The sequence below is a fragment of the Lepidochelys kempii genome, chromosome 17 (genome assembly GCF_965140285.1).
Source record: "Lepidochelys kempii isolate rLepKem1 chromosome 17, rLepKem1.hap1, whole genome shotgun sequence".
In the NCBI taxonomy this organism is placed as follows: Eukaryota; Metazoa; Chordata; order Testudines; family Cheloniidae; genus Lepidochelys; species Lepidochelys kempii.
The window spans coordinates 3,568,114-3,594,217 of NC_136396.1; the positions used below are offsets into that span (position 1 = coordinate 3,568,114).

Below are 26,104 nucleotides of genomic sequence, written 5' to 3' on the forward strand. Positions count from 1 at the left end.
CCTGATGGTCTTTGCTAACTGTGAAACTCTAGTACATTTTACCCAATCTTCATGCAATAAAAAAACTTGTTTCATGGAGGGGCGTGTGGAGGTTTAGCTACTAATTTCTGATGTTGATCTTACTTTCAACAAGTCAGAATTATGCAAAGTAAGGTTGTAACACTTATCTAGACTATTCTCCGTTTATTATGGAACTTCCTTGGTATGTTTAAGGATGTTATTACTATAACTCCTTCGGTCTCTTGAGCAGAGTCTGGTTCCTCTGGCTATAAACAGTTGAATGGCTTGTTCTTATGCAATGCTTAGTAGAAGCTTTTTTTCCTCTAGATTATGCCAACTTTAATAATGTTGCTTACACTAATCTTTTAAGGAAAAAGCCAAGAGTAAGTCTTGCTGTTTGACATTTGAATTGTTTCCTTAGTGGGAACAGAAGGGACTGGGAGAACTGAACATATTCTCAGTTCTCTGCTGTTTCTTCTTTTCAATCTGTAGATTGCATCAACAGTACTGAATTAAGAGGAAAACACTTCACTGGATTTTTACAGTTTACTAATAAAAAAATCAATGAAAATCACTCATTCACACATGGGGGTATTAAACACATACATGAAATTTTGGCCCTGATTTTGAGCAGAGACTGAAAGTCTTTCTAGCTTTGTAAGAGCTAACAGTCATTTACTAGTGCTACACTTATTCTTATTAACTAATCTGGTATTAGTTAAATAGTGGGCTTTAGTTTTAAGTAAAGGTGTTGTGATATCTGGAGTGTTTCTATGCCCGATAACTTGCCTACTACTACGTCATGCTTTCATGTAAAGCACTTTGTTTTTTCTCAAGTATAGCAGAACCAGTGTTAGCTCCAGCAAATGTGGGTGTTGAAAATATACTGTATAGCAACTCAATATTGTGTAATTTATGGTGCATAAATACACAGAACTAAACTCATAATGAAAAGCTTATAGAATATAGTGTAACCATATCCACTGGTGCTCTTGTTGAGGAAACTTCACTGTTTCAGTTTGTGGGTTCTTCATAAATAGGTGGGATATTTCCTGTAACAACTAATTCTAGGTTGAGGGAGTTTCAACCTTAAACATTTCTATGGGAAGTTACATTATCAATGTTAGCATCAAATGGTGTGTTATCCCATTAACAAAATACATTTTAACTCCTGCTTACAGACTCCTTAAAATAACTTCTACACCAAAGGGTAAAAGTTTGATGTGACTCCCTTTGTAAATAGTTTCTATCAGCAAAACATTGACAAAATGGTAGAGAAAATTATTTGATTCCCCTCTACATAAGTAAACATAACTGAAAATGATTTGGTCTGGTAATTTGTGGTAATTGGCTTATTTTACGCTCTCAGTGACTTTGCTGCATTCAAAGTGAGTCACTTTATGCTCTTTTTCCCAGAAGTAAAATTGTAGCATTTAATTTGTAAAGTGCTTTGGCAGCCAGCTAGTAGTATGATACAGTTCTTGTACTGAGTTTGTAGCAAAACTGATTGTTCCTAACTATAATAGGTCTGTTGCAAAAGATTCCTGCTAAAACAGGTCTCCAGGCTTTTCTGGGATGTTGTGAATTTTTGGAGATACGTACATGTGCACAAAGTTACAAGCAACTGAAAACTGGGTCTGTAATGGGAAGTGGGCAGGAACAACCTTAACATGCTAGCAGCCCCATCTATAATACAGATTTATTATTCTCAGAGCCCAGTAATAATGGTAGGTTAAACTGAGCACAAGATTAGTAGCCAAATTGTGATATTCCCCTCTGGTACCTGGGCAGGTGATCTGCTAGGTCACTCTAACCCTCGACTCTGGGAGCCAGCCTTACCCTGCTCTGCTGTGAGAACCCCCACTCCTGGGCTGTTCACACACAGCCTCTGGTATGTAAGTTCCTCGCAGCTACTTGCAACCGAATGACTAGCCAATATCTTAGTCCCAGACAACCCTAGGAACCTCCATCTTGCAATGTTCAGTTGTGCCTGCTGGATGCTGCAAGCTTATGAGTTTGTCAGTTTAACAAATTGATAATGTACCAGGCTTGTAATCCCAAAGGGAGTCTCTTGACACTTCAAACCAAATGCATTGCTTTAGGTGGAATAAATACAGATAGTTAAATATAAAAAGATTTTAAGTGATTATAAATCAGATTTGGTCAAATGAAATAAAAGTAAAATGTATTCTAAGCTGTTAACACTTTCAATGCCTGTACAAACTTAGATGCTCCTCACCACAGGTTGGCTGGTTGCTCTTCAGCCTGCCTCTCCCCTTTGATCAGCGCTTCAGTTGCTTAGGGCTTGTCTACACTTATAGTTTATAGTGCTCTAACTTGCTGGCTCTGGGGGGTGAAAAATCACCCCCCTGAGCGCAGCAAGTCAGTGCTTTAAAGCGCTCGTGTAGACAGGCTCTGAGCAGTGCTCAGAGCAAATCCCCTTGTGGACGTGGATTACCAGGAGTGCTCTCCCAGCACTCGAGCGTGACCATGTTAGCACTTCAAAGTGCTGCTGCAGGAGCATTCCTGCGTTCGCTATTTGAAGTTTCTAGTATAGACTTACCCTTGGTGTGGTGGTGTCTGGATGTAGGTGGAAGAGCATAGCAAATCTCTCCCTTGGCTTTGTGCATGTGTGTACCTCCCCCCCCCTTCAGTGTCACGTGAGCATTACCTCACTGCAGTTCCAAACTGACCAAAGGAAGGGGGGTGACTCCTTTGAGAGTCTAACATTCTTTTCAGAGTAACAGCCGTGTTAGTCTGTATTCGCAAAAAGAAAAGGAGTACTTTTATTGCTGTTTAGGCCAGTGTCCTTTGTTCCTGTGAGGCTGGGCTGGGTTTGTCCCATTCCTGCCCTGATGAGGTGTGAACTGCCTCTCTGCTCTTGGAGAGTTTTTGCCTGGGCTTATTTTAAGCCGTGAGGATACGTTTTCAGCCTCATAACTACATACATGAAATTATAACCTGTAACATTATTGTAACAACAATGATCAGTGCATCATGAGCCTTCTGAGGACACCCAACATGACAAACTTTGCATTGGATACCACACAATCATTTTACAAGGATGGACATGGGGGTGCTGGGTGTTCTCCCGAGGTACAGAGCATTATACCATATAATCAGGCTCTGATAACATCCTCACTGCTTCAAACTGCGTTTTGTAACGGGCCTCTGCATTTCTGCTGATAGCTGTGGTTAATTTTTCCCTTAGTTGTCTTTTGGGTTCTGGAATTTTTTCTCTGTCTTCTGTGTTTATCTGATGCCCAAATACTTCAATCTGTTAAGGCAAAAAAGGAACTCTTAAATTGAAGACAATATTGTAGCAATATTTAATAATTTACATCTTACTTAATGAAGACTTTGAGTTGTAAAAATAGTAAAACAGGCTTTTTAAAAGATTTGTCTGGAAACATCTAAAAAAGGACTTTTACTATTCTGTAACAATCTCAGAATGTAAACTAAGACTTTGATAGCAGCAGGGTATTTTTTTATCAATGTTTTATGAAACAACATTTGCGTGGACTCTTCGTGCGTATTAATGGCCTACTTGCATTAATATGGATTGTTTCCCTCTTAGGCTACCAACTCTCCCAGCCAGTCGTTCATTTCCTAATGCAAGATTGTTTAAATATATATCTAAATCTAAAACATTACCCTACACTGTTACTTTTCAGGAGGGGCATTAGTATTGAAACATGGCAGATTTTTTCCTGACCTCAGGAACTTGTTTTTGGGACATGTGCCTTTTTTCTTGGGTTTCCTTCCCCATCGTTTATGATGCTTTAAGACTCTGTGTTGTCGTAACCTTACATTATTAAAGATGGTTGGGTGAGTCTAGTCCACCTGCAATTTGTGCCCTGTTAAATCAGTTTTTAAAAAAATCACACCCTTACATAAACTGCTGCAACTTTGTAGTCCAGGCCTGACAACAGTATGAGGATTAAGTGGCTGCATCATTTACACTGCTGCAGTAGTCACTGATAGAAGATAAACAGTACTTTCCCCCCTAAATGTACACTGCATAACCATAGGGTTATAGCATTAAGGGGAGAGGCAAAGGGTGAGTAAGCATATGTAATACCTCTGCATTTTTGCAGTCCTGGTTGTAGTTCCAAAGATGTTCTTTGGTAGCTGCATTCAAAGAGTCATGCTCAGCTGCATTGCTCCCATTAGCAACTGAAAAACACAAAAAATAAATTCCTTTTGGACACTGGGCATCAGAAACGTAAATTTACAACAATTTTAATTCCTTATGGAATATAATTGTATCCTTGAAGCTTATTTGGAATAGTGCTGTTTTAAACAAGACAAGCTGTTAATACCCACTTTAATGCTAGGAATAAATCATTGGAACCTGTTCTCTCAGTGCAGGCCTGCAACTCTCTTTGGGGTTAACTAGACACATGGGCTTAGAGAGTCTCCCCCGAGGGCCTATTTTCTTAAGCAGAAGCAATTACATTTTAAGCCACAGGATGTCATCATTGCTCCACAGAAGTGCTGATTTAAAAAAAAAACTTCATTTTTACATTTTCACTGACATTTGATTTTCATTGCAAGTTTTGTTCAGCAGGCTATAAATATAGAGCCAGAAAGAACACATCAAGTGAAAGGACATTTTTACCTAGAGAAGAATGCAGTTACCCTCTTAACCTTACAGATGGGTGGTTCCTCCAGAACAGGCACATTGGTGGGGAAGTAGAACTAGATAGAAATGCTGTTTTGGATAATTGGGACCTAGAAAGACTTTTACGCTTTGTCTATCAAGATATGCACTGCCCAGCATCAGAAGCTTATATCATCTTGAAAATAGTTGGGAAAATGTCCTCTACTTTATAATCCTTTCCTTGGATAGCCATGCAGAAGAGAGCAAATCATCCTCCAAGTAGTTTTCTATCAAAATAATTCAGTCAACTGATAATTCTTGTTAGCATGTAGCTAGATTAGATAGACGTAGTAATAGGAGTCCAGATTAGGAGAGGATTGGGTTTGGGAGCTATATAGATGTAGAAAACTTCAAATATTGTAATGTAATGCTAAAATTTGATAGAATTTTATAATTTAAATTAATACCATGAGAGGTTAGAACCCTGGAATCCAGTCCTGACAGAGGATATATTTAGTAATATCTTAATTTTAGATATGACATTCACTGGTACTAGTAAAGGGATATCCTTATATTTATGATATTTATGTAAATCAGCTTTATTTTTTCAGTGCAGTGACCATAACAGGATTTGTCCAGAGCCATTATGTACCTGACATCCATGGTGTAGAATTATTTTTTGGTCTAATCTCCATTGGGGTGCACAAGTGGAGCAAGTCTATAGCAATCACTGTTTTGGAGATGGTTCTGAACCACTTACCCATGGTATAGATGGATAGAGGCAATATACTTAAACTTCAGTTACTGGTAAGTCACTTTTCTGTACTGCAAACAGCATATGCGATATATATATAGTATTAATCACAACAGAAAACTATATTTGAAACTTATTGGTAAAAAGAGGAATATGATCAGTCAACAGATATTTCAGGGACTTTATTTGATTTCTAGCTTTTCAGAAAACCATATTACTTACTTGTGTTTGCAGCCTGCATTAGTTGTTCAAGTAGATCCAGTGTTATGGTTTTTGCTGTTTTGCCATGAATTTCCCTGGTCCTATTTGTGCCATCTGTAACTAAAGCAAAGGCTACAAATGTAGACTCACCACTTTTCAGGCCAGGAGTAAATTTCTTAATCTCTTTAGAGATAAATAACGTATGGGTGATGAGGCTCAACCCTGATGAGGAAAGGTTTCCATGAAACTCCCTGATGGACAGTTATGGAATGATCTTACACAAAAGTTTTTCCTAATCCCAGGCTGTTAGTTGCTGGTTTATGCTCTAAAACATGAAGGTTTATATCTTGTATATATTTGTATTTGTCCCTCTCTCTTGTGCTTCATTAAAAAAAAATATCTCCAGCTTAATCTTTCCATGCTAGTGAAATAGTGCACTATACTGTACCTAAAGCAGCTGCCAATGGTGGTGGGTGAGTTAAGGAGCTGTCCTGGTTATATTTGGTAACTCTAGACCAGCGGTTCTCAAACTGTGGATCAGGACCCCAAAGTGGGTCGCAGCCCCTTTTGAATGGGGTTGGCAGGCTTGGCTTAGACTTGCTGGGGCCTAAGGCTGAAGTCTGAGCCCCTCTGCCCAGGGCTAAAGCCAAAGCCCGAGGGCTTCAGCCCTGGGCAGCAGGGCTCAGGTTGCAGGCCCCCTGCTTGGGGCTGAAGCCCTTGAGCTTCAGCTTTGGTCCCCTGCCCAAAGCAGTAGAGTTTGGGCTTTGGCCCCCTCACCCAGGGCAGTGGGGCTTGGGTGGGCTCAGGCTTTGGTCCCCGCTCCTGGGGTCGTGAAGCAATTTCTGTTGTCAAAAGGGGGTCACGGTGCAATGAACTTTGAGAGCCCCTGCTCTAGACTAAATAACCCCCTCCAAGGAAAAATGCCACAAAAGGAATAGGGAAATCCAGCCTAAGGTAGCTGTGGATGTTCTAATTATTCATATATAATGCCTGATACTTTAAAAAAACAAAACAAAATACCTGATAAGCTCTTGGCTTCAGTAATATGTTGTAGCAATGAGTTCCACAAGTTAATTTTGCAGTATTGTTAGCCCTTCCTGGGAAGAGAAACACCTCGCTAACTCCTCTGGGATACTGAAGAGCAAGTTTGACTGATTTCAAAGGCAGCCCGAGTCATCAGCTGATTTCAAAGCTCACCCCCAGTCCTTCAAAGCTGGAAGGAATGTGGAGCATCACTGATTATAAAAATAAGAGCCGATCAGATTTTTCCCCAGGGTACCCTCCATGTTCCCATAAAGCCTTTATGATATAGATGTGTACGTGATAAGAGCCATGTAACTTTCACTAACCTGTAGGAGGTGGTGTTTGTACTGGAGAAGGTTGAGGATGCAACGTCTGAGATGGAGTCAGGGACTGCAGCGAAGGTGCAGGTGCTGTGAGGCTATAAGAGAGGAAAGACACATTCTCATGTATTCCAGAGGCATACTCCATTGTGACACATGCTGTATTTGTTTTCCTGAAGTCCCTTTGCTGCTTCTTTCTATCACACCTTTTTGCTGATACTGAGGCAATGTGTTTTCTGTCTGAACGGTGGGTGATAACCTGCCTTTCATTGTCAGACCATCCCCTCCTTTTCACTCCCTGTCCTTTCTTTGTCCTACAAACTTGTGCATAAAGAGGGACAATAACAGAGGTGAATGAATTCCAGATCAGGAGATACCTGAGTCCTTCCTTTTGCTTGAGGCATAATATCATAAATAACATAAAAAGGATCCTATGTAAGCAATACAGATTTTCAGTTTTTATTTTTAAGTGAATTTGATGCTAATGAAACACGTTGGCTTGACAGTCCTGAAAACTGATGTCTTCTCTTATCCACAGAATGGGTACAGCATGGTCAGCAGCAGTGCAATCTTTCCATGCACTCCCAACTAGTGTACCATAACCCTCAGCTGAAAGAAACCATATAGGGGCAGTGGATAGCTGAGTCTCCGTGCCCTTTGTGAATCACACTCTTAATCCTTAACCTCTCTGTTTAAAGGTGCCAGTTAGTGCCACTTATGTTTAGAGCCCTGCTCTGACACAAATTTATATCCACGGATGTAGACTGGTATCCGCAGAACCTCAGGGCTCTCCCAAGAACTGCAGCGGTGAAATGAGCATAATGCGGGGCTGCTGCTACCAGGAGCTAGCGCCCCATGCCGGCAGCTCCTCTGGCACAGCTGTACCGACCCCAGCCCTGCTTAGTGGGGCGGCACCAGGATCACCAGCAGCTGTCCCTGGTCGTGCTCTTGTGTTCAAGCGGCGCACACGCCCCCAGACGGGAGACGCAGATACCTGCATGGATGGGACGGGGGCAGGGCTGGGGGCGGTACAGGCACACTGGGGGAGCTCCCAGCATGCAGCGCTAGCTCCTGGTAGCGGCAGCCCTGCATTATGCTCATTTCACCCCTGGGAGAGCTCTGCAGTTCTACAGATACCAATTTATATCTGTGAAATATCTGCATCCATGGATATAAATTTGTATCTGCGCAGGGCTCTACTTATGTTGTTGGAGTTTATGAGGAAGACTCCATTCCACCAGCTCATTTAACAGGATTCATTCTCCAGAACTGTGGGGCAAAATTTCCATAGAACTGGAGGACTGAATGGCTCAGGGGATTGGTAATGATATAAAGCCACTTTCAGTCATTGGTTCCACTCAGAGACTACAAAATGTGTATCAGGTACAATAAGTACTTAGATAGTAATGACTTTGAGCTGCTGTCATCTTCATCTGTATTCATAGATTCCAAGTCCAGAAGGGAGCCCTGTGATTATCTAATCTAACCTCCTGTATAACATGGGCTAGAGAACTGCTCCAAAATAATTCCTAGGTCATATCTTCTAGAAAAACATCCAATCTGGATTTAAAAAGCAATGATGGAGAATCTACCACAGCCCCTGGTAAATTGTTCCAATAGATAATTACCCTTACTGTTAAAAATGTATGCCTTATTTATAGTCTTAACTTGGCTGTCATCAACTTCCAGCCAGTGGATTGTGTCATTATCCTTATTTTACAGATGGAGAAACTGAAGCCCAGAGAGGTGAAATGACTCGTCCTAGGTCACCCAGCAGCAGCCTGGTGGCAGAGCCAGGAATAGAACACAAGTCTCCTGAGTCTAGTTCTCCATCTACTAGGCCATACTGTGTGAGTGGAACTCTGACTGAAAGTGGCCTTATATCATTACCAATCCCCTGAGCCATTCAGTCCTCCAGTTCTATGGAAATTTTGCCCCATGGTTCTGGAGAATAAATCCTCTTCCCACTTTTGGTCATATGACTTAGAAATATTTGGTTGGAACTGTTAAAATATTTGTTACATTGTAGTTTGCTGTATTTCATTTGGGATTTTTTTAAGGCATTAATCACTCTGGTGCATTACAAAACCACTCTGGAAAGTCTTGGGGATGTTATCTTGACTAAGATCATTTTTCCCCCCTGAGTGTTCTCTTTGGTAACATATTGCACAGCATCTTACCTTCCCTCTGAGTATGCATCAATAGAAAGCTACAAGAGAAACAGAAAGCAACATTCTAAATCAAGATTTTTTTAAACAGCTTTGAGATTAGCTCTCTGCCTTCACTATGTCTCCAACTGAATACCCATGTCAGAGCTGTGGCGGGCCAGCTTTTCAATATCAGACGAGACAGAGTGGGCCTGGGAGAGTTTCACTCCTTCCACAAAGGTACCTCTCCCAGTCTATTGAACAAGGGTTCTCTGAGCTACCTCTGGAAGGTTGGGCTGTTTGGTAGTATTGTTGACAGAACATTCATTTGCATCAGTGTTAGTACAAGGCAGAATCAATGCTGCACCGGATAAGTACGTTTTCTCTGTGGGTAACTAATAAATCTAGAAGATTGAAAGGAATTAAATTAGGTTATTTATAATAAATTGCTTTTCTATAATGCCCTTCATTCAGGTATCTTAGAACACATATAAACATTAAACTTCATAACCCCAGTGGGATATGCTGTAGTAGTTATTGTTCCTACTTTGGAGATGTGTAAACTAAGGCATATAAAGGGATCTGTGACTTGCAAAAAGACATATATTGAGACAGGATTAGAATCCAGGAGTATTGAGCCCCCAGCCCTCTGCTCCAGCTACTATAAAAGACTAATTTAATTCAAATATGGTTTCTCCATTGAATGGAATCCCTGAAGACCAAGACGTAAGACACAGATGCTAATCAGAACAACCCAAACAAACAAACTTTACCAGAAGTTTCTGAGGATTATAAACTGATTGATGTGGAAATGATTGTGCTGTCACAAATGGAATTAAAAACTAAGATGGAGAATAACAAAAGCTTAATTAGTAAAGACCTTGTTTTCATGTATAAGTGCCTGATGATAATGAAGGAAGAAAAATAAATTATTTAAGCATCAGCATTTCTAAACAGAATGTTCTTAAGAGTTGGCGATGAGCCCTCATGGGCTCTTTATGACCTGTAGTACTTAGCAGTGTCCATTTGGGCTCATTTTAATAAATTCAGCTCTTTTATTACCCTCTTCTCCATGAGTCTTTTGATTTCAGCTTGCAGCCCATTGATCTGTGCCTCTGCCTTCCTCTGTATTTCATAGCGCAATTGTTTCTCCTGGAAGATGTAATTTGAGATGGCAAAAGTGAGTAAATAATCTAGACATCAAAAGCCATTTGTGTCTTCTGGCATCTAGTTTACCAGCAGTGATCAGGAAGGCAAAGGTCAATGAAAATTCTGTTGCAACACTACAAGAGAACAAGCACAGAAAACATTTCTATTAGGGCTGTCACGCTATTAAAAAATTAATCACGCTGTTCAACAATCATAGAATACCATTTATTTAAATATTTTTGGATGTTACAACACAGAATACAAAGTGTACAGTGCTCACTTTATATTTTTATTATAAATATTTTCACTGTAAAAAACAAAAGAAATAGTATTTTTAATTCACCTAATACAAGTACTATAGTGCAATCTCGTTATCAAGAAAGTTGAATTTACAAATGTAGAATTATGTACAAAAAATCTGTATTCAAAAATAAAACAAATGTAAAATTTTAGAGCTTGCAAGTCCACTCAGTCCTACTTCTTGTTCAGCCAATCGTGCATACAAACAAGTTTGTTTACATTTGCAGGAGATAATGCTGCCTGCTTCTTGTTTACAAAGGCTCCATGAAAGTGAGAACAGGCGTTCTCATGGCGCTGTTCTAGCTGGCGTCTCAAGATATTTGCGTGTCGGATGCACTAACGATTCATATGTCCCTTTGTGCTTCAACCATAATTCCAGGGGACATCCGTCCATGCTGTTGACAGGTTCTGCTCAATAACCATTCAACATAGCGTGGACTGACACACATTCATTTTCATTGCCACCAGCAGAGGGTTGGTTTTCTTTTTTGGTGGTTTGGGCTCTGTAGTTTCCGCATCTGAGTGTTGCTCTTTTAAGACTTCTGAAAGCATGCTCCACACCTCATCCTTCTCAGATTTTGGAAGGCACTTCAGAGTCTTAAACCTTGGGTTGAGTGCTGTAGCTATCTTTAGAAATCTCACGTTGGTACCTTCTTTGCATTTTGTCAGATCTGCAGTGAAAGTGTTCTTAAAATGAACAGCATGTGCTGGGTCATCATCCAGGACTGCTATAACATGAAATATATGGCAGAATGCGGGGAAAATAGAGCAGGGTCACACAATTCTCCCCCAAGGACTTCAGTCACAAATTTAATTAACACATTATTTTTTTAACGAGCGTCTTCAGCCTGGAAGCATGTCTTCTGGAATGGTGGCTGAAGCATGAAGGGGCATATTAATATTTAGCATATCTGGCACGTAAATACCTTGCTACAAAAGTGCCATGCAAATGCCCATTCTCACTTTCTGGTGACATTGTAAATAAGAAGAGGGCAGCATGATCTCCTGTAAATGTAAACAAACTTGTTTGTCTTAGCAATTGGCTGAACAAGAAGTAGGACTGAGTGGACTTGTAGGCTCTGAAGTTTTACATTGTTTTGTTTTTGAGTGCAGTTATGTAACAAAAAAATCTACATTTGCAAGTTGCAAAGACAAAGAGATTGCACTACAGCACTTGTATGAGGTGAATTGAAAAATACTATTAATTTTAGTTATCATTTTTACAGTGCAAATATTTCTAATAAAAAATAATATACACTTTGATTTCAGTTACAACACACAATACAATATATGTGAAAACGTAGAAAAACATCCAAAATATTTAATAAATTTCACTTGGTATTCTATTGTTTAACAGTGCGATTAAAATGGCAATTAATTTTTTTGAGTTAACTGCGATTAATTGACAGCCCTAATTTCGATAATGATGCTCGGGGTTGTGTCCTATGGGAATTAAAACTATGTTGGGCAGATTTCTGAGGTTCTTGCTAAGAGTTCCATATGAAGGCAGTGGAGGATGGGGGGCGCTTATATGCTATTGGAGGTGGCCTCTTTAGACAACAGATAAAAATTAGGCCTCAGCAACTTGTCATTAAATATTTGATGGCCTCTTTTGTAAGAGTAGACGTTAACCGTGACATCCGGGCCACTTTTGAACTCGTGCTGCCTACAGTAACTAAGTTCCTTCTGCAGCTTCAGTTGGAGAAGCTTTTCCTCTCTTCCTAAGGACCTCGTTGTGTGGTGCTACTGCTCGAGACGGACGGCTGTGTCCCACCGCAGAGAGACTGTGTTTCTGTGAAGAGGAAAGTGACCCTGCTACATTGCAGACTAAAGCCTTTTAGGATCCTTCAGAATAAAGCTCTGCAGAGATGTAAGGGATTATGGCTGAAAGCATGTTATTTCCATACAGCTGCTGCTGCTGTGGAGGGGGTGAAGAGGTAATTACAACTCCAGTTTGACTCATATCCTGTATCAGCCATGCAGTTCCTCTTCCTCTCCGTTTCTCCAAATAGTGCCTGTGATAGTTGTTCTTCCAGATAGATCCTTTGTGCTTCATAGGTTCCTTTAGTCTCTTCCAGAAGCTGTAGTAGTCTGCCCTCTTGTTGCCTATCATTCCATTAAATAGTTAATTTCAGATGGTGGGACTATTTTTTTTAAAAGTATAGCTCACTTAACATACACAGGTTACATAACATTCCCAAACTATGCATCACGGGAGGGTTTTCAGACAGTGTTTAAGATGTCCCCCCGCATGACACTGTATATTATATGAAAAATGAGTGCTTGGAGAAGGGGTACAGCTACCTCCATGCTCCTAGTTAGCAGTAAAATAGATTCTTTGGTGGAAATCAGACGAGGGGGCATGTGATGGGGGAGCCAAGGGGCTAAGAGTAGAAAGTCATAAAGGCTGGAGCAGTGTGATGGGGAAGTGCTATTGTAGTCCTAAATCTGGGAATACTGGGATTGTTTTGGGTTGGGCTTTTTTTTTGGGGGGGGGGTGTTTTTACCTCTTTTGTTCCTCTTCTCTAAACCTTTGCAACCTTTCTTCCTGTTTCAGTCTCTCCATGTGCTGCCTTTGAAACATCTCACATTCCTCTCTGCAAACCACAACATACTGATTTTTTTTTTAAAAGGTATGTGTGGGTTTCCACCTCTACTCCTACATCCGAGACAGAGCCCCAAGTGTACCTTTTCCTTCCCCTTACAGTTTTATTCCTTTCAGTGCCTCCAAGTCTTATATCTGGCTTCAAGGGTAACCATGCACCTGGCTTTGAAGTTGGTGTTCTTGTTTAGATTGTCTTTTCTTGGTCTGCTCGTCAAGAAGGCAAGCACTGCTGGCTGGAGGCCTGGGGACCCAGTAGTGTGCTCTTGGGCTTGATCTCCTTATTGGCACTTGCATTAAGTATCTGCACACCACTGAGGTGATGCCAGTGAATGCATTAGTCTTCCTTAGAACCATTTCTCCTGAAAGGAAAGAAGTTATCCCCTCACACCTTAGTGTAGTAGGGATACACACCACTAACTGCAAACCATTTAGGAGTTAACAGTGCACCCACCCATTGTGAGTCAGATGCCTCAAGCTTACATCCTGATACAGTCACAACAACGGGACTGGTGCGTGCATGTGAAGGAGTTGTGTATGTAAACGGGCTCCACTGATAAGCACTTCTACGAGCCAGGAGATGAATCTTAGAATTGAATTAACCACATACACCCAGTGCTACTGCTGCTTTGCTTTCCCATGTCCCTTTAGGAAACTATAGTGCATAGTGCTCTGTAAAAGAAGCCACTGATCAGCAGAGCAAGCACAAAATAAATTTTATTGAAACTCTCAATTTCTCCCTTTTCTAGTTGAGAGTGAATTTCCTTCCCCAAAATGTGCCTGGGAAAGGTCTCCAGAATTCCACATTGTTTTGGTTCCTGGAACATTTAAGATGCCGCAAGCTTGCAGAGAGTACCCATAAATGCAGAAGACGAAGTAAAACTGCATTTAATTCTGATTAAAGAGACAAGGTCAGGGAGGTAATATATTTTATTGGACTAACTTCTTCAGGTCTTCTTTGAGCTCTGTGTATACTCAAAAGCTTGTCTCTCTCCAACAGAAGTTAGTCCAATAAAAGATATTACCTACCTTGTCTCTGTAAAATCCAGGACGAATACAACTACAACTTTAATTCTGAGTGTTCTGCTAGCGTTAGGTTTAAATATAGTAATGTGTAAATATCAGGACTTGAGCTCACTCATCTGCTCCACAGAGAGCATTAACCTGACAAAACCACAGTGGGTAATGATTTGCTCATTAGCGTACTTATAGCATTGATGATAAAGTGGAGTATGGGAGGTTGCCAGTGGATGGTGCTAAAGTTTTTGTTAATGATTGTATTTAGGGAAGGACTCTCTAGGAAAATGGGAGCAGAGGGACAGGAAGAGAAACTTTTAAAGTCAGTGGTTGAGACAGCCTCTCTAACTCCATCTATCCTCAGGGTGGGTAGGAAATCACAGGCCTGTATTCCAGGGCCTGCGGTGTGCATTATCCCCTAGGCTCCTTAGAGGTAAGGCTGGTAAATCTGTTTCAGTTCCAGGTATAAAGTGGGAATCTTTGTATACTTTTTGCTGTTCATGGAGGTTGGATAATAATGAAGCTAGAAGGATCAGTTTCACTGTTTACAATCAATGTCATTCTCTGGCTGTCACACACTTAGCCCAGTGCTGTTGGGTTTGTGACCCAAACACCTTAGGAAAAGATTTAAATTCCCCTTTCCCTTCAACTCTTCTTTAAAATTTACCAAAAGAAAAACTGTGAAACTACTCCTAGGCTTATGCAATGAGCTCTCTGTAGGCCTCTGCCTGCATGAAGCTTATTGCAAGATTTGTGTCAAAATCTAATTCAAACTGCCCCCCCTTCTAATAAATTTTACAGCCGATCCCTTAAAGTTAGGCACAAAATACTCAGTGTGCTGGGAGGTCCCACACTGAATCCAGCTGATGGAGAGTTAATTTCTCTGATCAAGTCTCTTATGGCTCGTAGCTGCACAGGTGAAATCTGTTGGTATATTAAGGTGGGGCTCCTGAGGGGAGCAATCAGGAACCAAATGCAACAGAGTGCCATAAATGTGGCTCACAGGCAGAAGTGTGAGATCTAAGGTTAGCAGCAAACAGACTAAGGCAGGCCTCTCCAAGGAGGCGGAACAGGGCACTAAGCTTTAGAGGATTTTTTTTTGGTGGTAGCACATCAAGGATTTTTGATAGTTGTTGGCTTAAAATCATTTGATAAAACCTGTTTACCTCCAAATTCTGCCAGTAAACACTTGGGAGGAAAACCCCATGTCTTTGGAGTACGCTGACAGACTCTGTTGGCTTACAGTTCTCTAACCCTTTTTAATAGGTATCCTGCATCTTCTCTATCTCAACCCTGAAGGTAGAGTAAGGCAAGGATGGAGCTGCTCTGCACCCACTCTCATGTATGGTATAGTGCCCCCTGCAAAAATGCAAACATGGTTTCTTCTGTAATGTAGAAACGTATATTTGTTCCCCTTTGAAAACTGCTCTTGGTGCCTTCCCCTCCGTGCCCTTGCTGGGCTGTGTCATTGATAGCACCCCAGGTCTGTACTGCTTCACTAAACAAAACATGATTTGGGTCCATCTGCACAGGTGAGACCAGACTATGCTATAACAACTCCTTAATAGTGGTGGTTTTGCTAGTTGTGACACATGGCTAGAAAGGATTAAACAGGGCCATTTGAGATGTTAAAGGCTGCAGTCTTGGAGTGACCTACCCATTTTAATGGTCACAGCCCTGGCAGTAATGTTGAGAAATACATGAGTACTGTATGGTGACAGTAATGCCCAATAGAGCTACCTTGCCTGTCTTCTGTCCTGAGGTCTGGTTCTTGGAGATACTGGTAGTCTGTACAAGTAGTTCCAGGGAGGCAAAACTGTGGAGAAGAAAATAAAAACCGTGAGAACATGACAATTGTCAGCTTTCTGAAGAGCACACAGAGATAGCCAGACAACTGCATCAGTTCCCACAGACGTGTTCGACATGAATCCAGATCTGAGTTGATAAAAGTTCCATGCTGAGTACATACTGCTTCATCTACACGTGTATATATTCCATAGCCTGATTATAGAATTCTCCAGAAGAAACATTTAGAAAATATTGTGAAATCTGCTAACAAATCACTGGTAACGTAAGTGCTCATCTATCAAACATCAGCTATTGGGGCTTCCTATCCAGGTTGCTTTAAGAGCATTTAGTCACCAACTTCCTTCTCTATTGGCAGGATAGCATTCCCGTGGAACAGGAAGTCAGGGTTTTTTAGGGACAGTAGTGCTGGTTAAATTTTCTATGTTCTGCACTTTTACATTTGTAAGAACTGTGCCTAAGTGCAGAGGCAGTGGCCATTTTCTTCTCAGAGTTGCTGCAGCCTGTACAGAGGAGATGCCTGCATTGTGCTCTCCCTCGCAGAGACTTCACTTTTTCTTTCTTGCTGTTTTTCCTATAATCTGGAATAAGACTGAGAGCATATGGTTCCTTTTTTGGATATAGGAGAAACAGTACTTGTCTATAAACCAAGATCTATCACGTCTTGTTACATCATGGTAGTGTTCTGTCTTATAACTAGGTCTGCATTTGCCTGGTATGAGCCTGTTACTTGAATTGTGTTATGGATCTAATAGGAGCCATAGCACAATCCACTAACAAGGTTAAAACATAATTTGGGTCCATCTGCACAGGTGAGACCAGACTATGCTATAACAGCTCCTTAATTGTGGTGGTTTTGTGACACATGGCTAGGGTTAAACATCCTGCAAAATAAATAACCCTCAAAAGAGGGTGGAGAGATGTTTGTGTTTTTGTGTGTTTACATATGCATGATTAGAGTCCACAGTGTAATCAGCAGTCCCTGTCTGTGCTGTATTCTGATAATTCAGAGGTCAAAAGAACATCCTATCATTTAAATGAATTGTAAACACGGGATATCTTGGTATTCATCTCTTTTTTTAAATGTACTGTGAATGGTGGAGGAACAAGCAAATGGTCTTATGTTAATTCATATAGCTAAGTACCGGTGATGGACCTCCTTCAAAGTTATTCTAATGACCTTTTGTTCCCTGAGGAACCCCAACTTGTCAAAAGACATGAAATTGTATAAAAGATCTTTGGGTTCTGATTCTGTCATCTGAGATCTGCTTTGGCTTCATCAGGGGAAGTTTGAGTCACAAGACTGAGGTCCCAGTTATGCTGGTACGCCCTGAATGTGAGATTTGGACATTGGACTATAAATTATGAACTATTTCTGAAAGAACTCTTTGCAACTACAAAGCTCACCATTTCTGCTATGAATCTGAACCTCAATGAATTGAACTTATGTCTGTATGTATATTGATCTTTTAACCAGACTCCCTCTCTCTTTTGTTTTTTAATAAATTTTAGTTTAGTTAATAAGAATTGGCTGTAGCGTGTATTTGGGTAAGATCTGAAACATTCATTAACCTGGGAGATAATGTGTCTGATCCTTTGGGGTTGGTAGAACCATTTCTTTTATATAATGAAATAAGATTTACAGAAATTTTCATCATATTTGATGTGGGTACCTGGATGGAGGCCTGAGGCTGGATCACTTTAAGGGATCTTTGTGGTTTGGACTTCTGAGTGTAACCAGTAAGGTAATAAAGAAGATGTTTTATGCTGGCTTGGTGAATCTAAGTATTGGAATATCCACCAGCTTTATGGGCATACTCAGTGGTGAGCTGGAGCCGGTTCGCACTGGTTTGCTAGAACCGGTTGTTAAATTTAGAAGCCCTTTTAGAACTGGTTGTTCTGCAAGGGACAACCGGTTCTAAAAGGGCTTCTAAATTTAACCGGCCAAAAGTGGCGCCTTAGGTGCCAACTCCATGGGTGCTCCAGCCCTGGAGCACCCAAGGGGAAAATTTGGTGGATGCAGAGCACCCACCGGCAGCTCCCCGTCCTGCGCCCGGCCCCAGCTCACCTCTGCTCTGTCTCCTCCCCTGAACGCACCGCCCTGCTCTGCTTCTCTGCCCCCCCCCCCCGGCTTCCCGCGAATCAGCTGTTCACATGGGAAGCTGGGGCGGGCTGAGAAGCAGGCGGTGGCTTCACACTCAGGCCCAGGGAGGTGGAGGTGAGCTGGGGCGGGGGTGGGTGGGTGCGAGGAGGGCTGTCCGCACTGCAGCAGGTAACCCGGGGAAGGAGGGGGGGTCGTGCCGCAGGGGAACCGCTTCCTGCCCCAGCTCACCTCCACCACCCTCGGCCTGAGCAGGAAGCTGCCGCCTGCTTCTCAGCCCTTCCCGGCTGCCCCAGGTAAGCATCGCCGGGACTCCCCACTTTGCCCCCCGGCAGGTCTCTCTGGCTCTTAGGGGTGTGGTGGGCACCCACTACGGTGGCCCACGAGATCCTCCTGCCTGGTTCTGGGGGCAGTCAGGGGGCAGGGGAGGGGGGTGGATGGGGCACGGGTCCTGGGGGGGGGGTGTCAAGGAACACGGGGGAGTTGGATGGGGCAGGAGTCCCGGGGAGTGGGGGTGGGCAACGACCCCCTTGTGGGGTGAAGAGGAAACCGGTTGTTAAGATTTTGGCAGCTAATCACTGGGCATGCTGCATCTAGCTGGGTATGTTGTTTTTGTGACACCTATTCCAGGTGCAAGTCTTGTGCAATGCCAGATGCAGGATGTGATCTCACCTTGTGTGGGATCATGGACTGGGAAGGGGTCACTGTCATCTCTGTGTAGCTGGCTGGAGAGTTCTCTGAAGACGTGTTTTCTGATCACGTCTTGAAATTCTTGCACAGACAGAATTGGCCCTTGAGTCCTTAGAGCTGTTTCCACCTGGCCTGGCTGAACCAAACAATAGGCAGTGATTTATGTCCCAGGAAAATGGATTGCAGTTGCCGTGAGATTTGTGGCATATCCTCGCTGCCCTTCCTTTATATCTCTGCACCCTCTTCTGTGTCGGGATGCGGTTGAACTTATTTTTTTAATCTTTCTTTTTGTCACTGACTCACCTCCTAGCCTCAGTGTTAAACAGTCTTTGTCTCTTTAGCTCCACATTTTATCTACCCCAAACTATGATTTCTGAAATAAAAGTTATCATGGACTTGAATCTTATGAATGAAATTGCATATTTTGTGAGAAAGGAAATGTGACACTTACTGACTGACATGTCTTCAGATAGTCCCGAAGCAATAAGATGAAGGCTGTGCTGAATGCAGGGAGGCAGTTATATGCTGGCTGATCAAGTCCAATGATTACCTGGTCCCAGACATAAAGCAATGTACCCATGGTCAGGTAGCCTGTGAAAAGGTGCAGAGTAACCCTTTTACTACAGGCAGGGATGTGTGTATGCATGAGATGCACCAAGTTTGGAAGATCTGTTGGTCATTACAGGAATGAGTTGCACAATTACTGCTCTGCCAGGAGACTCTGGGTAACTGAGACTCTCGTTTTATGTCTCTGTTTGCTAGTGGTTGCTTGTTGTTCCCCAGAATGAGTAGGAAAGGGGAGAATGAAAGATGAGCAAATGTTAATTACTTTCTAAATTGCTTCATCTGGGTGAATTTGTGGACAAATTGACTCTTTTTTTCCTTTCTAGAGATGATCTGAGGTGTGATTGTCTCTGCTAGATTTAGCCTTGCAAGGCTGGCTAAAAATATTAGTGGAGATGCAATGGCATGGACATTAGCACAGGCTAGCATTGTGAGTATGTACCTAGGGTCCTTGGTGTGATTATACAGCTGGAGTTGAAGCCCACGCTACTGTGTCTACACTGCTGTTCTTAGCCATGCTGGTGTGGGTAAAGTCAGTATGAGTATGTCTACCTGTGCTGTAATTACACCAGAGACTGCAATGTAGCTACACCCTAAGGACCAAATAAATGACTTCCGTTTATTAATATCAGTGATACATTTGGCCCTATCTCGCTGTCTTCCCTCCCGTTGGAGGGAATATCTCGTACCACTGTTCTTAATACACAACATCCTTTGTTCTCTTACAAGCTAGACCTTATGTGGAAAAGCCTGATTCATTTTAGGATTGGAAGAAGTTGGCTTGTGACTCATTTAAAAACCTCAGTAAGGGCCTTACCTGCAAAGACCGTACTGATGGCTGGTTGGACCATGTGCTGCAGTGCCTTCTGCAGGGGTTCCTGAGGTTCCTCTGCTAGGACACAATGAAAGAGTTCAGGGTAAATAGATTCTGCATAACAGTTGGAATTTACTTGAAGTTTCAGTCAAGCTCAGAGACAAACATGCTGGTTGTCTCACGAGCTGGTGACTGTATTTAAATTCTACAACTTATATAGGGCCAGATCCAGTGGAGCTCTACTGATGGACACCAGCTGAGGATCTGATTGATAGAAAAGCTTTCCGCTGAGATGATGAACAGAGTATCTTGAAGGAAGATAAGGCTTTGTGTTTCACCTCCTAGGGAGTGGGCAATTATTACCATATAATACTTCCGTTATTTTATTTACTATACAGCACAATTACCTGTCTGACTGTAAATGCCTCGAATGATGTTTGCCAGGTCCCTGTCCTTTTGCTCTAACATTGAGGTTGCTTCCTCCAATATATTGGCACTGGTGGGATCCTAGAACAAGAAATAACAGCATCTGTGTGAGAAATTAAAATGCATTGAGGAGAAGGGACACTATGTCCTATTGGCATCTTTTCTTTATACAGTTCTCAGAAAAGGTGCTGTACAGAACTAAGGAAAATGCCTGATGCTCCATTCGTCTCTCTAAACCCAAGCTGTTTTATTCTAGGGAAACAATTTCTAAGGCAAACTAATGGCCCAGTGACAGGTTTCAGAGTAACAGCCGTGTTAGTCTGTATTCACAAAAAGAAAAGGAGGACTTGTGGCACCTTAGAGACTAACACATTTATTTGAGCATAAGCTTTCGTGAGCTACAGCTCACTTCATTGGAGTGTGGCAACTCCTTGTCTATACAGGTCGTGGAGAGAAACTGAAGAGGGTGAGTGCACGGCTTTCCCCTGATTCTACATGGGGCACGACCAGTGCAGATTTTATCTATGTTTGTGGGGGACTATGCGTGTGGCATAGGAGCCTGTGCTGTGAGGTGCAGCCAAGGCTGGAGCTCCATGAGGGAGGATGGAGAGCAATGATTTGTCTCTGATCCCAGACACATGGACTCAATGAAGCCTCTGTAGTCAGCTGCACCCTCTTTCTCCAGAGATGCATAGCCGGCATCTGACTCTACCTTGGTGGAAGAGAGCCTCATTAACTGAGGTCGAAGGTTCAATGAAAGTGATAAACTCTTCAGCCAGAACAGCAGAAATGGAGTCCAAGCATAGGCTGGGGGCAGCAGTGTCTAGGACGACTTGCAGCAGAGGCACCAGTAAAAAATACTCTGTGTCAGGCAGATTCGTGGCTGTGCCTTGAGGCTTATGGTAATAAGAGAGGATGTTCCTCAGGGCTCATGCTGCAACTGAAATAAAAACCCCAACTTTTTCGGAGTCCTTTTTTCCCTGGTGTTGTACACAATCTTTTATTAGTTGCAAAAAGTAAAGGTCATGGCTTCACAATCACAAGATAACCACATATGACTTCACCTTTGTTATTTTTCAGGTGCTGGAAGGTGGGTTCGGTGGACAGCAGAACCTGAGACCTCAGGAAAATCTCCCGCTCCTTTGGGGATTTAGCTTTATTCACTGCTACTTGGGACAGATACTCCGTACGTGCTGGAAAGAAGAAGAACAAGGGAGGCCATAAAGGAGCCACAGCATTTACTTTTTGCGTGAACTTTAATGTGTTCTCATACTTCACCACATTTCTTATAAAGACACTACTAGATCTCTCTGTGCAGTTGAACCCACTTACATTCTTGATGATCTTTGTCTAAACTTTGTACTGAGATATATGCATTGGTTTCAGTGGGGCTGCACAGGATGCAAATTATCATAGAATTTGACTCCATGTGTGTAATGACTGCGCTACCCTGAGAGATCACTTCTGAAAATAATTGGAGCAAACTGATCCACTCCAAAGGCAAGAAAGGTACTCTTCAGAACTATTTTATGAGCCCCTGGAATAAATAAGGGAGGGAGATTGCTCCAACCCTCTCTTCAATTTTGTGGCAAGAATTTTAGCAAGGGCCTCCAAGGAGCCCCTTCGAGTGTTTCATTTAAAGGAACAACATCTCTGCAGACCAGTGAAAACCACTGGATTTTCATCATGAGAGATGTGAAGCTGTTTACACTCGTCATTCAGACTGTGAACAGCAGTCTCCAGGTATCCTGTCTTTTGTGGTGTGGATAAATATTAATCCCTATGTGTCATACCACACATGAATGGCATAGATAGGATAGATTGATTTCTAAACGTGCCCAGAAGTTGGGATGGTCAAATATTTTAAAACAAAAGAAGGAACCATTGAAATAAATAAATACCTTCGGTATTAGACAGGTGCAGCCTCCCGGTGAGCCTTCTCAAGTCTGCAGGGAGGGACTGGTTGAAAAAAGCTTGCAATTTCCCCTTCATAGCTGGCCTTTCCTCCAGCAAATTCATCTGAAAAACAATGCATAATTGACAGCAGCTAAATTCTAAATTAAAGCCTTTCAGTATAAGGACAAAGTGTCCCTTCTATATGATATGGACCCCTGCTGTAGTCATGGAATCCAGTGAAACCGCTCAATGGGAGTTTTCAGACATGAGGTATATAGAAGCAGGTCTAGTATCTGCTTCAGGCCTAGAGGGAAGATGGAATTTCCTTATCTATAAAATCACTTAGAATAAGGAGGATAATTAAATTTAGGGTTTCAGATCTGTCTGTCATCAGCTATATTTATAGATAAAGCAAAGGACAGGAAGTCAGACATCTGGGTTTTATTCCCAGCTCTGCTACCGATTTGCTATACTGTCTTGAGCAAGTCACTTAGCCATTTATAACCACTGAACTATTTACAGTTTTCAAAATCAAGAGTGTTACAGCAGGAGGAAAGTGAACTCATTTCAAGCATAAGAATAAGGACTGCAAATGGGAAATCAGCCTGGTTCAGATTTTTCCATCCTGCCTGCTTCTGTCTGGTTTGCCCATTCCTGCCTAAGTTAGTTGTATACAGCAGCTGTCAGGCTGGTGTGCAGTAAGATGAATGACATGCAGGCACTAGGCAGGACTGTTGCTTTATAGGTCTGTGCACTGCTCCATCGGTGTAAGATTTGTTAGGGAATGGATGAGTGGATTTATTCTGGTTCAGCTTGTGCTGGGGAGTGGGTCGTTGGACATTGATAGTTTAGAACTGGCCAGGTTGCTGGCAGCACCTCTGCTGTGGATAGATATGAGATAATCAGAGATTCAATGGACAGGAAGCACTGATTTACCTCATAGTCCCTTTAGATGGGCTTATGTTTGGCAGGTGACCTGTCCACCTAGCTGAGTGACGGTGGAGAGAAGATCCAAGATCAGAATGGAACTTTGCCAAGTGCTAAGGAAAGGACAGGGTGGCACATTCCAGTGTTTGGAGTTGGGAGAGGAGGTATTGGTCTTTCCTGAGCAGAATGAATGGATGCTCTAAAGTGCAAGTCAAGAGGGACTGAACTGGGACCTCTGCACTTATGATGTTGAACACATCTTAGCTTGCACATAGAAATAGAGAGCCCTGAGCCACTTGGGTCCCAGAGCGGCAGTTTTGGTCTACAATCTGAGGACAAAATCACAAGCTGGATTCTTGGCAAATTTCATGCCATTGGAGCAATATAGATGAAGGGCTACAAAGGAAACTGGTTTGTCTTTAGACTGTGCAACGATTGCATCAGGTTGGAACAGCTGCAGGTCACATTAGTCCTTTATTTTGAATTTTCATGCAAATAAAATAACCCTCTTAGAAAAAGATAGTAAATGTACCACTCCATTCTTGATGTGACTCAGAACCAGGGCTGACTTGTTTTTCAGACGATCACCAGCTTGCAGTTCATGAGCAACTTGAATGTACAGCTGCTCCTCTAGGCAAGTGCTAACTTGAGACATCAGGGCTTTACACAGGTCTCCTGAAACAGCCAGAAGGTTTCTTCAGTGTTTATCAGGATAATGGTAAGACAACCAGAAGATAAGTAGGGCGGTGTAAGTCAGTGATTTAGCCATGAGTGTATGGCTAACATTTAACTATTGTAACAAAACTACAGTCACCAGATATTGCTGAAGCAGGGCTCAAGCCTTTTGGCATTTTCTCTTGCAATGCAGCATTGGAGTTACACGGCAAGTAAAGTACTAGCAGAAGCTGTTGTGCCAACGGAGGAGAAGCGTGCATCTTGCCCTGATTACTACCCAGCTAAACTCAGTGTACTTGGATACAACAGTGATGGGCATGGTGTAAATGCCCATACAGAGACTAGGAAAGAAGCCAAAGTTTCATGGGCACTTTATTGAGCTGCTCAGCAAAATAAAGTACTTTGATGACAGGAAAAAAATGAAACAACCGGGTGGTAACCTAGAAGTTGAAGGAAGAGAGAGGCTGAATATTCTTCCCTTCCCAAGCTGTTACCTCCTTGGATGGCCTTGGCAGCTCGCTGAAGGACGAAAGCCTTCTCTGCCGCAGAGAGGTCAGTGAAGAAATGGACGTGGCTCTCAGTCATCTGCTGCTGGGCAGCATCACATAACTGCACTGTGAAGTCTCGCCATTCCTGCCCAACATAGAGGGGATTCTGTTAGGCCAGCCTCCCTTGGGCCTGGATGTTCATCCCAAATGTGTGAAGACAGCCACGCTCTCCATGGGTCAGGAAGAGGGATACAGAGGTGGACGTGTGCAGGGGGGGCCTCCACAGACTCCCTTCTGGCAGGCATTCCTTCAACCCTAATAATAATCCCCCTGAGATTGACAGTATTCCTGTCAACCGCCATCTCTGGCAGATGTTGTCACTGCAACAGTGTGTACAAGATCTAGAAAGTGGCAGTGCAGAGGCTTTATCCTTGGGCCTCCAGGGGACTCAAGCGTTGTAGATGATTTCATGAGACAGACCCAGCAGAAGCCCAGATGCTGTAGGCACAGCACATGGGGTCACAGAGGTCATGCAGGTTAGAGAGACTCTCCATCAGGACAGCTGCTGCCTTCTTAGTAAGTACAGCTCCAAAATGTCCCTCTATGACTCCGACCTTTGCAGTAATCACATCACTGGGTATTTTTACAGACAATTGTCTTGCTTGTTTCTCTAGCAGGGGGGCTTTCTGGCTTTTGTGCTGGTTGCTCTATGTTTCTGAAGCTTGCTCACATCAGATTGCCTCTGGCTTTTCAGAAACCTATAACCGACTGTTGCAATTCAGACCCAGTGGAGCAAGACTCATGTATACAGTCCATTATTTTAGCCCAAGGTGCAGAAGGCTCAGCCACACGTCCCCCAAACCCCTTGATATTAACTGCAAGACAGTCCCTCCTCCCAGGGCCGTGGGCTCAGGAAATGTGAATTCCAGCATTTGGCCTCAGCTCTCTGGCCCAAGATCAACAAAGTCCAAACTTTAAACCCCTTCCTGGCCCATCAGGACCTGTCCTGACTTTCTGTGCCTAATTCTACCATACCTGTGAGTTCTCAATGTGATTTCGGGCTTTCTGTAGCCATGTCAGAGTTCCTGAGCCACCTGCCATTGCTTCGGATTGTCCCAGCAGAGGAGTCCCACCGTTGCTAGGGCCTGTTGCTACAGCAGACTTTACAAAGGCTGTTTCTAGTCTGGCTGTAGCACTAGCCACAAGGAAAGTCTATTCACCCCTCTCTCTATCCCCTCCTCCTCCTCCTCCCTCCCCCCACCCAAAACCGCAACCTTCTAGTTATCTGTTGACTGACATCAGTTAAGAGCTGGTTTATTTCACCCTTTGCTTTGCAGCATAAATTAAATTCATTCAATCTCTTAATCAGTTTTAATTTTATTTATTCTACACTGAGTGTTATGATGTTAAAAGGATCTTGTTAAAGAGTTCTTTTTGTGTGAACTTGCTTTGTTTATTCGAATAACCCCTTTGAAACCTGAAACTGAAATCTCCTGTTCTTCACTGGCGCAATAAGCAATGACAGGGTGTATTTGCATTAGTCGGCTAGTGATGCACCTTTAGGTTCTCTGTGTAGGATGAGGTCAAAGGACAGCTGTCCA

At 42.6% G+C, this 26,104-nt stretch overlaps 1 protein-coding gene across 7 annotated transcripts; it reads right to left on the minus strand.

Annotated features, from left to right (window-relative positions):
- Positions 1-2,121: 2,121 nt before the first annotated feature.
- Positions 2,122-25,627, minus strand: LOC140899631 (uncharacterized). 7 transcript variants are annotated; one of them, XM_078849248.1, is made up of 11 exons: positions 21,582-21,667; positions 20,499-20,598; positions 20,095-20,166; positions 19,165-19,304; positions 15,857-15,932; positions 12,405-12,603; positions 10,111-10,200; positions 6,908-6,999; positions 5,580-5,678; positions 4,082-4,176; positions 2,122-3,277 (listed from the first exon to the last, which is right to left on the minus strand). In XM_078849248.1, the coding sequence occupies exons 2-11, from the start codon at positions 20,557-20,559 to the stop codon at positions 3,107-3,109; spliced, it is 1,095 nt and encodes a 364-aa protein (XP_078705374.1). In that variant the 5' UTR covers positions 20,560-20,598; positions 21,582-21,667; the 3' UTR covers positions 2,122-3,106. The 7 variants fall into 7 exon arrangements, with proteins under 7 accessions (XP_078705374.1, XP_078705375.1, XP_073171554.1 ...); XM_078849249.1 differs by having other exon boundaries at positions 5,580-5,672; positions 20,095-20,169; XM_073315453.2 differs by having other exon boundaries at positions 20,095-20,169.
- Positions 25,628-26,104: the final 477 nt, after the last annotated feature.

What these genes read in the sequence shown, in the direction of transcription:
- LOC140899631 (XM_073315453.2), bottom strand. Translation starts at nt 20,559, where the DNA reads ATGTTAGAGCAAAAGGACAGGGACCTGGCAAACATCATTCGAGGCATT. An exon ending in CAGGACAGAAGACAGGCAAG is followed by an intron (nt 12,604 to 15,856) that starts GTAGCTCTATTG and finishes ATGGAATGATAG; the next exon opens with GCAACAAGAGGGCAGACTAC. An exon ending in AGGACTGCAAAAATGCAGAG is followed by an intron (nt 3,278 to 4,081) that starts GTATTACATATG and finishes TTGCCTTAACAG; the next exon opens with ATTGAAGTATTTGGGCATCA.